At 38.7% G+C, this 17,686-nt stretch overlaps 1 protein-coding gene across 1 annotated transcript in view; it reads left to right on the top strand.

The window, feature by feature from the left end:
* LOC120538127 overlaps positions 1 to 17,686 on the top strand; it is a 56,730-nt gene that overhangs the window by 13,294 nt on the left and 25,750 nt on the right. Inside the window, exons 4-6 of the mRNA XM_039767561.1 lie at positions 9,610 to 10,174; positions 12,842 to 12,878; positions 14,003 to 14,680. Of these exons, the coding sequence (XP_039623495.1) occupies positions 9,610 to 10,174; positions 12,842 to 12,878; positions 14,003 to 14,680 (1,280 nt within the window). The remainder of the gene's footprint in view (positions 1 to 9,609; positions 10,175 to 12,841; positions 12,879 to 14,002; positions 14,681 to 17,686) is intronic.

The following is a 17,686-nucleotide window of genomic DNA, read 5'->3' as shown; positions in this document are numbered from 1 at the left end:
CAGCTTACAACATCAAAATTCAGCCAAAGTGCTTTTTACTTTTATTTTCTTTATGGAAACATGCAGAGAATTTGAACTTTTTTTAAATCATGCACTAAAAGCTGGAAATATTTAAAACTAATACTTTATTACTAATTAGTTTTAAATTTAATTAATTATAGATATTACTTAAAGGAATACACAACCCAAAATGTTTTTTTAATATTGTTACTTACCCCATGTAGTTTGTTGTGATGGCCAAGAAAAATCTGTAATCTCGTGTTTTCATGGAGAATAACAGACTTTCTGACAGAATGGGACCCTGTAGTGGCCAATGCTGGACAACAGCAAACACTATCAAAAACATTCATGAGAAAATCTTACATTACTCATGTGACATAATCAATCTGTCAAGTCATCCATTTGTATGCTCACAATGGACAAAATATGTGCATTTACTGCTAAGGTATTGTTAAATCTATATAATAAAAGCCTAGCGCGGTGTCCGTGTCCGTGTCCGCGTTCCTTTTGGCTGTATAGCCGCCCCGTAGAAAAGCCCCAGTCTGTCCCCTCTCAGAATTCCTGCTTACCTCCCTCCGTTCTTTCCCCTTTTCTTTTATTTTACCTGTTCCCAAAAATCTTTTCAAAAGAAAAGTAAAGAAATAGACAGAGCGTCACATTAACGTCTTCTCCCCTCTGCCTATGAAATAAAAAAATCACGAAAGAAACAGAAACCACAACCTACCCTTACAGCGTCCACCGCGCTTCTGGCGTCACAGCCAAACACGTGGTGTATGCAGGTTATGAGGTGTGACGCTAATTAACGCCCGTACTACAACAGATTATATTGTTCATATACTATTAACTATTTACAGGGATCAACTCTTTTGGGGAAGTTCATAACAAAAAAAAAAAATTTAAATATAAATAACATGTGCACTTGAGTATTTCGAGCCCCGCGTCTCAGTCGGATGGTTCCCCTAGTCACCAATCCATGTGTTTCACTATGCCCACTATGCCTTTCCATCTTCAGCTACCCATGTGCACTTGTACGAAGGAGACCTTACGGAACAATGCCGAAACAAAATGCAACTAAACCTGCTGCTGCGAGGACATCCTCAACGGTATGATCCTCCTCTTCCTTACAACCTTTTACACAACATATACGATTCTCATTAGTCTGCGTCCCACACTTCGTGAATCATGAGTTTTGTTTTGAAATTTTGTTTCCCATGCAAAAATCAAATGTGGTGCGATGAAGGACCCAGTTCACGTCTGGCAGCCACGTTTAAACAGAGAGTCCTTCAACTGTGGTCATCCAACGCGCAGCGTAGCGCGCGCCAAGTCGCTAGTTAATACATATTTAACATATTTTAGCAATATGTTAAATATTAATGCTGGAAAATAAAAGCAATCCACAAACAGTAAACCCGTTCATGCGAGATCAAGGATTTGAAGACTTCATTCATTGGTCAAAAGTCCTATCAACAGCATGATCCCGTTGACGTATTTATTCATTCATGTGACATGACTAAGGACGTTTTTAATATTGTTTGCTGTTGTCCAGTGTTGGTCACCATAGATTTACATTCTATAAGAAAAGTTGATATCTTCATCCTAAATGAAAACCTGATTTATCTCTTTCATCACTACAAACCATGAGGTAACTGGCATATAAAAATATAATTTTTGGCTGGAGTATTCCTTTTCGCTTTCTCTGTCATTTAGTTTCAGTTCACCACAGACTGTATGGCTAAACACAGATGCAGCTGGATTATCATTTAATTTGCTGTTGACTTGACAAACATAAGGCTGACCGCAAAAAAATATTTAGATGGCTTACAGAAAGGAAGTTTAACTTCAAACGCAGAAGTTCCACCCGAACAATCTCTCTTTTATTGTCCGCACAGCCAAGAAGCTGGAAAGAGATGTCATGAAGCAGGAGGCAAACTGCACCCCATCAACACTGGATCGGGAGCTTTAAATTTCTTGGAGTTGTCATCACTGATGAACTGAAGTGGACACAATGCATTCTGCCTGTAGTCCAGAAGGCTAACCAATGTCTCAGCTTAAGTTTTTTCTATCTCTTCTCATTAATTTGAACAGATGTGCAGTGGAATCAACCCTTATTCTCTGAACAGCAAACACTGGTCCTATCAGGTAATATTTGCTTCTATTCTTTCTCCTGCTCTAAATCATTTCTGGCCTCACTGGCCACCCTAGTACTTTCATAGGTTCCAATAACTGTTTGCAGAACATATTTAAGGGTTCTAAATCCAAAAATAACAAGTCAATTTTAAGTTAAGGCAAAAGTCAGGTTTCATCAGCAGCAATAATGGGTTCCCAATTGAGAAAGTGTCTGGAATAAACCCCCTCAGTCACTGTCATTAAAGTCATCCATTTCCACAAAATTTGATGGGGCAGGGCTGGTAGACTAATGAAAAATGCTAGGTAATGCTCCCATAAAACCCTGGAAAAAGAAACTACATTCAATCTTTGATTTTTTTCTCTTACTGTTGTTAAAGAAGCCCGGACACAGGTAGACAATGAGACAGCCAGATGTCCAAAAAGCACACTCTATTTATTTAATTTTTCTCACTACACAGTCCTTTGCACCTCACACACAGTGCACAACCCATCAGCATATGTTGCACCTGGATGTGCTCCAGGTGTGCCCTGATGAATTTCCTGGTGTGGCGCAAGTGCTGCATGGGCACACGGAAGCACTCCAAGTACCTTTGGTTCCTCTTCCGGCAACACTTCCTGGTGTGGCAGAAGTGCTGCCATCCATGGCTCCAGGATCGTCCAGATGCCCCCTGGTGGTGGCCACAGACCAAAAGGCTTGAGCTTCCAAGCTCCCAATCCGGGGTTGTAATCCAGGGGGGCTGCCCTCTTGTGCCCCGGGAAAGATATTGGCCCTCTCCCGGTCCTTCCCTTGTCCAGGCTTCCCAGTGGTTCAAGGTCCCCAGTCATCTGCCACACTGTATTTCTTAAAAACAACATTGGGGTAGATGTTCTATAATGGAGACGTTCAGTAACCATATGTCATGGTAATGGAATATTTTCCACAGAGACAAATAACACTACAAAACAGTTTCAAAGCCGTTTCTTAACCAGCAGGACAGTGTTTAAAAAAAATAACATAACTAGTGAGAAATCTTGAGATTCGAATGTATGCACAGATGATCTGAGCAACTATTTTTCCCTTAGACTTGATCATTGAGGTTTGTCTTAAGGACTGCAGATTAATTCAGGAGAACATATTTTTGTATGGTGAAATTTATTTACATTAAAGATGCTACATTAGAATATCCTTCTTCCTGACATCAAAACAATAGGGTCGAACAATTACACACTATAGATAATAATTGAATATTTTAAGGTCCTTGATAATGATAATGATGTTCTAGTTTGTTTTTTTTTCTATAAAGTCTTTCCAACATGCCTTTTCAATCATTTATTCAATAAAGTATCAATAGATGTAATGGTCTCCAGGGGAAAAAGCTATCCCACCCTTGGCCCCAGGAGCTGGAATTGTTTCCTTTAAAAGAAGTGACTTCTTGTATAACTGCCCATCAGCCCCTGATATTGACTCAGTTATATTTTTGAACACTTCTTCACACAAAATTCATTCAGTTTGCAAGATGTTTGTGGGTTTTCTTGTATGTTCTGCCCATTTCAAATTCCCCCATAACATTTCAGTGGGATTCATTCCATAACCTTCAGTTTTGTTTTTTTTGTTTTTTTTTAGCCATTCCTTGGTAGGGTGGCACAGTGGCACAGTCGTAGCACTGCTGCCTCGCAGTTAGGATACATGGGTTTGCTTCCCAGATCCTCCCTGCGTGGAGTTTGCATGTTCTCCCCGTGTCTGCATGGGTTTCCTCCCACAGTCCAAAGACATGAAGGTTAGGTACATTGGTGATTCTAAATTGTCTCTAGTGTGTGCTGGGTGTGTGTGTGTGTGTGTGCCCTGTGGTGGGCTGGTGCCCTGCCTGGGATTTGTTCCTGTCTTGCGCCCTATGTTAGCTGGGATTGGCTCCAGCAGACCCCCGTGACCCTGTGTTAGGATGCAGCAGGTTGGACAATGACTGACTGACATTCCTTGGTGGATATCATAGTGTGCTTTGGATCATTATCACATTGAAAGGTCCATTTATGTTTCAACTTCATGTTTTGAACAGATGGCCTCACATTCTCCTCAAGCACCCTTAGCACACTTTAATATGATGCAGAGTTCATAGTTGAATCGATGACTATAAGCTCCCCAGGCCCTATGGCAGCAAAGCAACTCCAAACCATTACGTTCCCACCACTGTGCTTCACGGTTGGTATGAGATTCTTCTCCTGAAATGCTGCCATTGGTTTGCACCAAACACGTCTACTGTTACTGTGACCAGATAACTCAATCTTTCATTCTTCTGTGCACAGCACATTGTTCTAGAAGGTCTTATCTTTGCTCAGATATCCAATGGCAAACTTGTCTTACTATAATATTCTTTTTAGACAGCAAAACCTTTTTCTTCGCACACCTAGAATGTAGGTCAGATTTATGCAATCTCTTTCTAATTGTAGATGCATGCACTTTAATGCCAACTTTTGAAAGAGGTACCTGAAAATCCCACAATTAAATTTTTGGGGTTCTTGGAGACTTCTTTTTGTATCTTAATGGTTACCTCTTGGGCTGAGTTTGTTGATAAAACATTTGCACCTTAGTATCAAAGTGAAACAGAATTACAATATAACTGTGACTATCATGGCCAGGCCATTTCATTATTGTGATATTTCTATACTTTGTTATATATTGTGTATTTCATATTTTTGTATCTATTATTTGTGTTCAGAGAAAGAGATTAGTCATATATCCATCTATCTTCTTTAAAAAAATGTTTTTGTATTTATTTTGTTAAAGATTTCTTTTTATTAATAATAAAGCTTATTTTCAAAGAGTCAAAATTCTGTGCTTTTCCTTTACTCAAAAAAATCACAAGGATTGTTTTGTTAGCTGAGCTTTGCCCTTTGTGGTGTCTGAGTAGGCCAAGGCCCACTTCAAGTTTTGGGTGACACTGTGCCTCAGCCAGCCTGGCCCCTGATTTTAGACACAATGTCATTATTTAGGTATTTTGGTAACAAGAAAATGCAACACATAACACTACATGTCTTTTGACTGATTATTACAAAAAATAAAGAATATTCAATTAACTTTTTCAGATACTAACCTAATGGTTCGAGGAATTGTTCTCTAAATGTCTTGCAAGTATTCACAGCATGTTACGTTGTTCCGTTGTTAAAAAACAATATTTTTACATATTAGGTTCACACTTTTTTTTTAGCTAAACCAGGATCTGTTTTCTCATTGTCTGATGGTATTTGTTATTTCCTATTAGTTTTTTTTTGTAAATATCATTGATTTTATACAGCTCTTTTTCATGTTGTCAGATTTCATTATTATTTTGTTTATTGCTAAGTTTGTGTTTTTGAGTGTTGTGAACTAGGGAGTTTCTAAGCACTAAGTCTTTGTAAAAAGCCCCACAAGTGGAAGGATCCATTAACATTTGGCTTGTAAAACAGAAGTCAAGCAGAATGACCCCTTTTATTGGCTAACTAAAAAGATTACAACATGCAGGCTTTCGAGGCAACTCAGGCCCCTTCTTCAAGCAAAATGTAAAACAGAAACTGGAGTTCCCTCTGTTTATATACACACGAGGACAGATACAGCATTGAAAACCTTTAAGTGAGACATCTTAAATGTAAAAAAATAATAGACTCCTTCAGGCTAAGATGCATTTAACAAGAGAGAAGAACAAAGTATGGTCAAGATCTTTGGATAAGATAACTGTCCCACAAAGTTTCTGATGAGTTTTTTAATACAATGAGGGTCTGTAGTTTTATGGCCAGATAAGAATTAAGAATGAATGAAATTAATACTGAACTCATGATAGTAGCAGGCTGTAGGAAGTTACATTTAACATTGACGATAACTGAATGTGCATGAACAGAGGAAAAAAGGAGACATTCAGGACTAACAGCACAGCATTTTGAAAAGCAGAATTGAGGTGAAGGAGTAGGTGGGTATGACTGGCCAAACAGGCTTGAAATCATATACTTTTGTGCTTAATCGATTGGTTTACATTTGAATGCTATTTGTTTATGAGTATTTACTATTGATTTCCATGCATACCTTCATTGGTTTGCAGGTGTGTAATACTGGTTTCATTCATATAAACTACAGTATATTGGTTCATGTCTATATATTGGTTTGTATGGGAACTTTATCACTTTGTATATGGTGTGACACCAGCAGAGGGCCTACCAGCCACTCGACCCGACACAGACAGACGCAGGAGGCACACTTATTAAAGCACACGTGATTTTTATTTTGTTTCTTCACTTGTGGCACAGTCTTACACACAAACAGCACTGAACACAATTATTTTTTCTTGCTCTTTCTCTTTATCTCCTCCACTCCTCCTTGGCAAGCTTCGTCTCCCACCTCCTGACTCTGGCTCCCGGAGTCGTGTCTGCTGGCTCCTTTTATACATTACCCAGAAGTGCACCCGGTGCTCGATGACCTACTTCCGGCAGCACTACTGGGTGTGGCGAAGGTACCGGCCATACGGGCTCAAGAGCAACTGCAGCACCCCCTGGCGGTGCCCTCAGATCCCATGAGGACTGTATCCATCTCCAACTCCCATGAAGCCCTGTGGGAGCCGGAGGCACTGCTGTAACCCCTATGGGTGTCTGCCATCTAGCCTTCTGGGGGAGGTAATGCTCTGACTATGCTTGCTGCCCAGGTCCTCTCAGCGAAGGGACTTCTCGGCCTGACAAGAACCCCGGCCGTCCATGACAATGTACACCACTGGTTTTGATTTATACTAGTGTATCACTGGTTTAGGTGTGTTTGTTATTGGTTTGTGAGTGAACTGTATCAGTTTAGGCTTGTATGCTATTGGTTTGGGTATGAACTATATTGGCATGTGTTCATATACTACTGGTCTGGCAATGGTTATGCACTATATTGGTTTCATGCAAGTCTTATACTGCTTTCACATGGGTAATATATTAGTTTTGTGCTTGAACTCTATTGGTGTTACGTATGCACTAGATCAAATACTACTGCTTTTATGTTTGTACTATTTCGTGTTGGTTTTATGTGTGAACTGTATCGGATTGGCGTACGAAACATACTGATTATGCGTATGAACCCTGCGGCAGCTTTGTGTATGAACTACGTCGGTTATGCATGAGAAATGTATCAGTTGTTCACATGATCTTCAGCAGACATGGAAGGGTCAAGAAACAGGAATTCAGGGGCCTGTCATTTTGAGAGCGTGGTGAGAAGTGGGTGGGAGTCTGGGAGACGGAGTTATGCATTAAAACAGCACAATATTTTCATGAAAGGACAGGGTGGCAATTATTACTTTTGTGTGTGAGATTGACAAAGAGGAGTAAAGCCACACAGAGAATCGTCTTCTGAGGTGAGAAAGGTGCCTGGAAAACAAATGACATTGTCTGAGAAGCAGGCTTTACAGGAATGTGATCAAGTGTGGGAGCGCCACTTAAGAGGCGTTCACATACACGCGCAAAACAAAAGAAACACACTGAAGGTACGTGTACGGCAAGAGATAGCAATATTTTAAATTATAAATTATATTTGTTATACTGGTTTCCCTTAATCACTTTCTGTTTTCAATATTGTGACCTCGTAGCTCCTGAAGGCTGAGTTTAAATCCTTTGTAAAGTTTCTTCAACAATCAGAAATCAGCTTTGGTTAACACTGGTGACACTCAGCAGGCTTAACATCAGTGTGTGCAATTCAGCTGTTTGAACAATGATGCCTGCCTGATGTTGCTTTTGCAGCCCAGAACCTGAATTAAATGTATTCAGCAAATGGCTCACTACATGGATGTTTAAGTATAAGTGCATTGCTTTATGATTTGTTAATGTTTTTAGTTATATAAATAAAAAGGTTTATTAATAACAATACCTTAAAGGCTTTGAATTGGCATATGCCAAACACAATTCTTCTTTTCTGTCTTTCCTCTCCTCCATACTTCTTAGCCAAGCTTTACTCATCCTTCACACCCAACTCCAACTCGCCTGGGTGAGGTCGAGCGGCTTCTTCCATCTTGGACCCAGAAGTACATTCAATTCAACCATGGTTCAATTAGAAGTCCCATAAAGTAGGGAGTGTAACTTCCTGAAGCACCCTCTGACGGCACCCTCGGACCCCAATATGGCTGCCCCACTGCACTACAGCTCCCAATATTCCTTGCGACTATCTGAATGGGTCCTAAAGCCCAGGGATGCTGCCATCTAGCAGTTTTAGGGGGTATGTAGCTTTAAAACTGAGCTTCCCCAATCTTTCAGTTACATTGGCCTCCCAGACAGTTAAGTGAATAAGACCCATCCCAGCCAGGATGCCACCCCAATGTGTGCTGCCCTTTACAAGTTTTAAATTGATTCCACTGGTAAAACTAAAGCAGTCCAAATCTCAGAACCGTTTCACACAGGGTTGCACGTTTCAATTAAAGGCAGGACTCCTGGCCAATGTATCAGGGGTAGAGAACGGGTTTCAATTCAAAAGTGCCACCCTGTGTGAAAGGGGTAAGCAATATTAAAAAAAATAATAAAAATTTTTGATTGGAATATTGTTTTAATTCAAGTGCATTACACCAAATATACACATTTTGTTCTTTTTTAAATGATTTCTACAGTCAGCTCAAGTTGGACTGTTGGGAGCCAAAGTCAGAGAGGCGAGATTGCGCTGGTTTGGATATGAGCAGAGGAGAGATGCTGAGTATATTGGGAGAAGAATTCTAAGGATGGAGCTGCCAGGGAAGAGGAAAAGAGGAAGGCCTAAGAGAAGGTTTATGGCTGTGGTGAGAGTGGACATGCAGGTGATGAGTGTGACAGAGCAAGATGAAGAGGACAGGAAGATATGGAGGAAGATGATCCACTGTGGCAACCCTTAACGGGAGCAGCAGAAAGAAAGAGAAGAATGCCTTAAGAAGTTATTTTGTCACACTAAAACACAGTATGAATTGAACATTAATTTAATGAGTAATAAGATGTAGATGTCAATATTCTGTAATTGTGTAAAATATTACACTTATGAAATAAATCAAGGTTGTGAGTCAAAATTTTTACACCACTCTTCTTCCCTGTTTTATTTATGTGAACAAGGCTGCAAACACAAGGGTCAACTTATTTAAGAAGGCTTATTCATTCAAACGTATATGTAATAGTAGTAAATGTTCATGAGATTTGGGAAATTCCATAAACTGCTAAGTAATTTTTGATGTTGGATGAACTTGGGCCTTAGCTGAATTAAAAAGGTTCAGTAATGTAAACGTAAAGTGAGATAAGTGAATACACACGGGCACACAAGCTATGACTTTGTATCGCGTTATAAAAGTGATGTGTTAGTAAAATGAATAATCACTTACATGACAATTAAACAATATGCTGTATAACGCTATAAACATTGCCAGCCGACGCACCCTTTCAAAACTGAACTTTGATACTCTCCTCAAAGCAGCTTAAATAAACAACATCACTTCTGGAATCAAAGTCTGGACTCCATTTTGTGAGATGACGGTTTGAGTGTTTTTTTTTGCTCGCTACATAAAAAATGGATTTCAAGTTTTTTCCAAAGGACTCCTTTAACTGTCCAGTGTGTTCGCACATATTGAGGGATCCTGTTTCAATTCCATGTGGACATAGTTTTTGTAACGGGTGCCTTAAATCATTCTGGGATAAAAATGAGAAGAAGGAAGACTACAAATGTCCTGTCTGCACTTATATTTTCAACCCCAGGCCTCATCCTTACAGAAACATCTTAGTTGCTGATCTAGTTGAGAACCTGAAGAGTGCGATGAGCAGTCCTACTGGAGATCGATCTGCTAAACCTGGAGACGTTGCCTGCGATGTGTGTATGGAGAAGATCCAAAGAGCCGTTCTGTCTTGCATGACCTGCATGGCCTCATACTGTGAGAGTCACGTCCAGCCTCACAGACACTCTGAAGCTCTAAAGAGACACAAACTTGTGGGGCCGGTTGAAGATCTGCAGCAGAGGATCTGCTCCAGCCACCAGAAACCTCTGGAGTTCTTCTGTAAGAGAGACTGTATGTTTACCTGCTCTCTTTGTGTTGTGACCAAACACAGCGGACATGAACAGGAACTGGCTGAGGAGCAGGTAATTGTCTACATCTGTATACATATGATTTAATCAAGATACATGGCAAATAGTATTCAATAAGGCTACATTTCCAGAACAGCATTTATAATATGTATGAAGCTGTTTAATTTACTATGATGGGCAATGGCATATAGTCTGATATCAGTCGTCATTTTCTAACGTATGTAGTCCTGAACAGGTTTGCAGGTGTCTGCTGGAGCCTATCTGAGCTACAAGAGGGTCACAAGCATGAACAAACCCTGGACAGGATGCCAGTCCATCACAGTATAGAGTCTAATATGAATTAGCTTAAACACAGGTGGTCAGATGTTATTACCAAGGAGCATTTCTTGGTTTGGCAATAAACTAATATATGTGGTCCTGAAAAATGTTGTTTTTTTCTGGCTTTAAAAAATGGAAAGTTTTCCCAACACATCACAACCTAAAAACGTACAGTACTTTAATCACCTCTCTGGACTATTGCTTGTAAATACACATTTAAATCCACATCTTTGCTATATAAGAATAGGGCATGATTTATGTTATCAGCAGAATGAAATAAAAGAGAAGAAGGGGAAGTAGAGGGTCATGTGACTTTCCAAATACTCTGATCACTCTTACTGGCAAATTTATAAATTAACAAAACTAGCGTCCATCCTAACATGACATAAGCAAACATGGTGGGGATGTCCGTTATATTCACCCGACTGCAGACCAGAAGGGTGTTGATGAGAAAATACGTCAAGTTTTCTCCCAAGTGAATCAGTGATTTCTTCTAACTCAAAAAATAGTTGAGAGTTTCAAAAATAAATTTCAATCTAAACTTTAATGTTTTTTGCCCCAGTCCTATTCATTTCAAATAATTACAAGCAAGCAAAGTAACTCAACCATTGATAGAAAGCTCAGCAGAGGCGGCCTTAAGGGCCTGCGGGGCCTCGGGCTGACCAATCCCATGTGGTGCCAGTCACGTCAAACGCTGTTACCGGTATAAACTTGCATACGAATTTAATAAAAATAATGTTAACATACACCAGATTTTCTCGTTACAATATTCAGCTAAATTTTTGCAACATAACATGGATATAATTTATTAAAAAAGTGCATTTCATAATGCATGACAATACTATGACAGTGCGAAATGCAATGTGGTATCATGCGGATATTAGCAGGGCCTCCTTGTAGAAAAGCACCCAAATTGCAAGTATACTCTGACATGTATGTAACAGGTACAAAACCCTACATTATTCTAAATATTGCAAAGTCAAGTCACTTTTTTGTCACATCACTTAACATGGGTGTACAGGTAAGTAAAAAACTTGTGCAAAAGATTCACAGCAGTAGATCAATGATAATACTGTGTTCAAATTTAAACAAGAGTATATGTATAATAAATACATTTGAATACAAATTAATCGGTCAAACATTGTAGAAAATACACTTATTCCATAATTAAAGCAGTTGGACGAGCTCACAATTCATACACAATACAAAGTTTACTAATAACACAAAGTACCGTATATACTTGTGCATAAGTCGGGTCTTGAAACCCAAAAAATCGATCATAAAATCAGACCCCAACTTATACACCCGCTCAAAACTGCAACCCTTATTTATTTCATTTTTTCATATTCTTGCCTCCTCCAATCTCGATTCAGTTTCTCAGACACATCGAATTTTGTTGCAGCAGCGCAGTACTAATTTCTTTTGCCACTTGAATAACTTTTAATTAAAAACCAGCTTCATATTTCCTTCTAATCGAACGTTCAATCGTAGATAAGGGGTGCTCTTACAATGAAGGTGTATGAGATACAGGCAGATCCTGGTCCAAGCTGGAGTTTAATGGTTTAGTTTTGAATGCAAGTCGGAGAAAGACATAGCTGGATGTTTAATCTGCTTTCTTAACAGGCCTGGTGTGCCACGAAAGCCTAGAAGAATGGGCAATGCCCTCTTAGTCCTACAACACACAATATATTGCGTTTCCAATGCATAATATATTTATAAATATGTTTGCAACAATATATTAAGGGAAAAATATGTTTCAGTATCGTTTAGATATAGTCTTAGAATATAATTCTGAACTACACAGAAGTATATTATTGAAAGAAATGGGCGGTATGGTAGCACAGTGGTAGCGCTACTGCCTCGCAGTTAGGAGACCTGGGTTTGCTTCCCAGGTCCTCCCAGCATGGAGTTTGCATGTTCTCCTCGTTTCTGTGTGGGTTTCCTCTGGGTACTTTGGTTTCCTCCCACAGTTCAAAGACATGCAGGTTAGGTGGATTGGCAATTCTAAATTGTCCCTAGTGTGTGTGTCCTGTGGTGGGTTGGCACCCTGCCTGGGATTGGTTCCTGCCTTGTGCCCTGGGATTGGCTCCAGCAGACTCCTGTGACCTTGTGTTTGGATTCAACAGGTTGGAAGATGGATGGATGTCTACTTATTTTTAGGTGTATGGTAATATGTTTGATTTTTGTTTGGGTTTGTTTGCTTGTTTGCGTTAACCAAGGTCTGTTAAAGACTATGAAGAGCATGACATCTAAATGCTAATGAAAATTCAAGATAATAACTGAAGCATTTGTCTTAACTTTTCTGCCATTTATGTTATGGGTAAATATTCTTTAAATGGGTGCATCACCATACCTTAGCTTAAATGTGATTTTAACACTTTTTGTCTCTCTCTCTCTTTATAGAAAATGACCACTCAACAAGTCTTGAGAAATTCACCAGGTTTGTATAAAATTCCCCCTTGGCTTTAAGGTTCAAAACTCAATATAGATGTCTGTATTCACACAGGAGAACGGCAGTTCTGAATTATCAGAATTTGGCTAGCTGATCACTATTATAAAGTAAGAGACAAGCGGTCAGACATTTTCTAACCCACTCTGTTCTGAACAGGGTCACGGGGGCCTGCTGGAGTCTATCCCAGCTAGCACAGGGGGCAAGACAGGGAACAAATCCTGGAAAGGGCGCCAGTCCATCTCAGGGCTAAACTAAGAGTTATAATAAAAAATAACTCCTGCACACCAATAGGGAATATCAATAGAAGATTGGAAAAATAGTGTTTAACAAGTTTATAATAAGGTGCCTTACATATCTTTGGAAAATGTCCCAAAATACAAAGACAGCAGGTCTAACAGATGTTACGCAAACTGTAAAGGGTAACCTGCCTTTTAATTTTGTTTGATCGATAATAAAAGGATAAAAACACAATGAGTAGATGCAGCATCAAAAGACAAGATGGACAAAGATGTCTTTGAGGGTCAGTTACAGTATAGGAAATATTGAAATGTGAGAAAATTAAACATTAAAAATTTATTAAAATTTAAAATGTATTTGTGAATTTTCCCTTGGGATTAATAAATAAAATATTTATTTATCTATCTATCATCTAAAAAGTAAAATAAAACCAAAATGATTGAATGGTATCAAAAAAACATATAACTTGAGCATGTGATATTTTTGTAATTTAAGATTTCAGTGTGACCCTCTAAATATGACATTATTCTCACTTAAATAAACTTCTTCATATTAAATTAATATTGCAGTATGTTAGTAATATTTTTGATTAAACTATTCAGTTATGCCAGATGAAAAATGTTTTCTGCCACTTAAAAAAATCAATTTTTCGGATATTAAAAAACATTAAAATTAAGCTGAAGTTTTCTGATTAAAAGTCCTCAGTCAGTATTTGTGTCTGTGCTTGATGGATATTTCTATACATGCAAATACCTTCACATTTTATGTATTTTATAATTGCTGTCACTTTAAGTGTTGCCTGATGCGATGAGAAGCCAGTCTAAAATGAATTCTTCTCCTTTTTGTCTTTCTTAAATCATTAAATCTAATACAAGAAAAGCAAACAGACTACGACAGAGAAAAAGAACTGCGAATTGTGCTCCTTGGAAGAAGTGGAACTGGAAAAAGTGCAGTTGGAAATCGCATCTTGGGAAGACAAATGTTCAGAGCTGAATACAACAGTGAATCGGTTACTGTAAAGTGTGAAAAGAGAAGCGCAGAGATCGATGGATGGCGCGTTATTGTGGTTGACACACCAGGCTTCTTTAACCCGCGTCTCACTAATGAGAAGGTTTCACAAGAAGTCCAAAGATGCATTGAAATGTCTTCACCGGGCCCTCATGTGTTTCTTGTGGTTGTCAAGATTCCTCATTTTACTGAGAAAGACAGAGAAATAGTGAATATAGTTAAAAGACTATTTGGTGAGAACATAACGAGTCGCATTCTGATCATTTTCAGTCATGGAGATCGCTTGAAGGATACCATCGAAGAATTCATTAAGGGTAATGAGGGCCTAGAAACTCTTATTAAGCAATGTAATGACAAGTATCATGTCTTCAACAACGTAGCAATAGGTTACCCAGAGACACTGAACTTTTATAGAATAATCAATCAGATAATGCTGGAGAATGGCGGTCGCTGCTACAATGAAATGAACAAAGATGAGGAGGAAAATGTTGAGGTGACTCAAAGTTCTTCTCAGAGGAAAAGCAGCATAGATACTCCGCCTGCATGTAAGTAACAGCAAATGTCACCATATGCTAACCAAATCTGTAAGTATGATTATGTAGAAAAAAATGATGTCATAGTGATTCTGGTTAAATTTCTTTGGTTTAATATGTCAATAACATTCGCTATCATTGTAGTGTGTGAGTGAGGAAGGACGCTAAGGAGACCAAAAGAAAATTTGGGTTTGCCAAACAGGCCAACCAGGTTTATAGCCAAAAAGGAGAACAAATATGAGTGTGTGGTGGTGCTACAGAAAAGTAGGTATCAAAAGAGTCAGTTATCTCGAGCAGATCAAGTTCTGGGAGCTCCAACAGGTAGGGTTTGCTTTAATAAAGTGAGACTCCATCTTCTGGGAGTTTGAGGCTTTATATGTCCCTGATTGATTAAAAACCAGGCTTCTGAGGGGCTGGGTGGGTTTAGCTGCCCTCAGTATCTGTCATCTTGGCACTTTAGGGGATAAGTAGATGACATGTTTAGCTACCCAATCCTGGATTTTCTATAGTGGAGTCTGCGTTGGCTGTCCAATCTGATCATTGATTCCAATGCTCTTTTATCTGAGATGGCTTTTCCAGACTGTTGAGCAGTGGCACCAAGTACCTCATCCATATGCCGAGAAGAGAAACAGAAGAAGAGTAGTAATTGTTTAAAAATACTGTACTACTTATATTTCTGTACAAAAGACTAACAAACAGAGATAGAGTATGCATAGCAGCTCTAGTCAGGGTGTGCTAAATTAAAGTAGTATCTGAGGTGCTTCAATAAGTAGAACATTAAGTCAATGGTACAACTTCTCCAGCTGCAATTGAAAAACTCATAAATACAGTAAGGTGTTGTGGTTTAAGAACCAATGAATGAGGGGACCCGGAGGGCTTCATTTCAAAAGCTAGTTATTGTTTGAGCACACTCCCCAGCGGACCTTGAAAGGATTTTCCAGAAATGATTTATTTAACAATATTTTCTCCAAAATTTATATATTTGGAACATTGTGAATATGGGACTTGATATCTGATATACTGTATTCCTTATGAGATGTGAATAAACAGAGATGTTTTTTCATGGATATTTTCATAATGTTTGCTGATTGTCCAGTATTTGTCCCAGTACAAGCCTATTGTGTAAGGAACTACAGTATGTTACTTTGGTTCTTGATAAAAAAAAAAATATATATTTTTTTCCTTGGCCAATACTAGATACAACATAGGCAAAGTATCAGAGTAATAAAATATATATTTTTTGTGGAATATTCCCTTAATTGCAGATTTGAAATTGAGTGAGTGTGGTTGTGTGCAAGAGTGGGAACTGCAATAAAGTGCCACCCTAAATAAATCAGGTCTCTGCCTTTCCTGAGATGTTTCAAGTACTGCCATTTAGTCCCATGGAAACCTAAGGTGGATATAAAGGGTTTGAGAATGTTAGACTGGGCTTTAAAATTTACAGAATAACACTAACCTTTACAAAAATGTTGTATTCCTACCCTAACAGAGTGTGGTCATCCGAGGAAATAACAGATCAATAACTGTGATAAATGTTGGGGTGCCAACATGGTTGTCCATGTTTACTTCCAAAAATAAAACATAACTGTGCCCGATGGCATGATTACATGAAGAAATATCTTCCTCTGTAGTTTTAACAAAATACTGCAGCCAATCAAGTCTTTACTAATGCTTGTGTTTAGGACTCGAAAGAACTTCATTTCTCCTGCTTTCTCGTTAATAAGTGATGCCTCCTTCAGAGCGACTGGGCTTTCATGGTCCAGGTGCAGGAAGTGGAAGGCTCAGTTGCCATCACTAGGCGATTTTTGGTACTGCAGGGGCAACAAAAGATGACATAGTTAGAGGAAGTGCCCTCTCTGGCTCATGGTGGTATTACATACCTTGGTGGAACCTGGATGGTGACCCTCTGATGTGCAAGTGTGACAAGAGTAAAGATTGTTTTTTGGTTAATTTAGAAATGTTTTAAATCAAATATATAAACAACATTAATGTAATGTTTATGCCCCTTGTACATTCAGCAAATAAATTTACAGTCACAGAAAACTGAACCTGAAAAATATTATTCCAATTGTTAACAATAATTTGTTTTCAACTTTAGATTTTTCACATGCGCACATATTCTTTATATTCTTCATATGCAAACGTTATAGCTCATTCACTGCACTCAGCAAAAGTCGAATTGGAAACAGAAGATTGACCGACAAATCAGTCACAGAATTCTCATTTGTTTGATTCGCAAACTGAGCCACACATGTAACTCTCGGGTAGTTTACAAACTTCATAGCAAATCGTGAAACCAAAACTTTGTTATCAGTCAGCATGATGAGAGTAAATGCAACTAAGTAGAATTTTATTCATGGGTCTGTATGTTACAAATTTACAAAGTTTTAAAGATGTTATGTAAGGTGTATTTGCGTAGTGTGGGAAGATGGTGTTGGTCCATAATAGAGCTCCTGTATATAGAAAACGTTACACTGGAATGTAAGAAATTGGTCAAAACGAGAAGACCTCAAGCTCATTTGTTTAGCTAATATCTAAGCTGTCTCAATATCTCATACAGAGTCTTCTTCATGGTCGTCAAGGTTTCTGCTTCAACTCCTTGTCTTGGTAGTCTGTTGCAGATTCCCACAACTCTTTGCGTGATTAAGTGCTTCCTGACTTCAGTCCTAAATGCTCTTCCCTTTAATTTCCACGGGTGTCCCGATTCACTGTTTAGTTGAACAAATTCTGCTGCATTGACTTTATCAATGCCTTTGAAGATTTTGAAGGTCTCCGTGCAGTCTCCTCTGCTCGAGACTAAACAGGTTTAATTCTCAGACTCTGTCACAGTATGACACATCCTTAAGTTCTGAAATGCACCTGGTTGATCTTCTTTGCACAGTTTCATGTGCTGCTATGTCTTTTTTTGTAGTGTGGTGACCAGAACTGCACACAGTACTCCAGGTGTGGTCTCACTAGTGCATTATATAATCTAAGTACAATGTCTCTTGATTTATATTAAACAGTTTTTACCATATA

The sequence above is a fragment of the Polypterus senegalus genome, chromosome 10 (genome assembly GCF_016835505.1).
Source record: "Polypterus senegalus isolate Bchr_013 chromosome 10, ASM1683550v1, whole genome shotgun sequence".
Taxonomy (NCBI): Eukaryota; Metazoa; Chordata; class Cladistia; order Polypteriformes; family Polypteridae; genus Polypterus; species Polypterus senegalus.
This window is presented reverse-complemented; position numbering and strand designations above follow the sequence as displayed.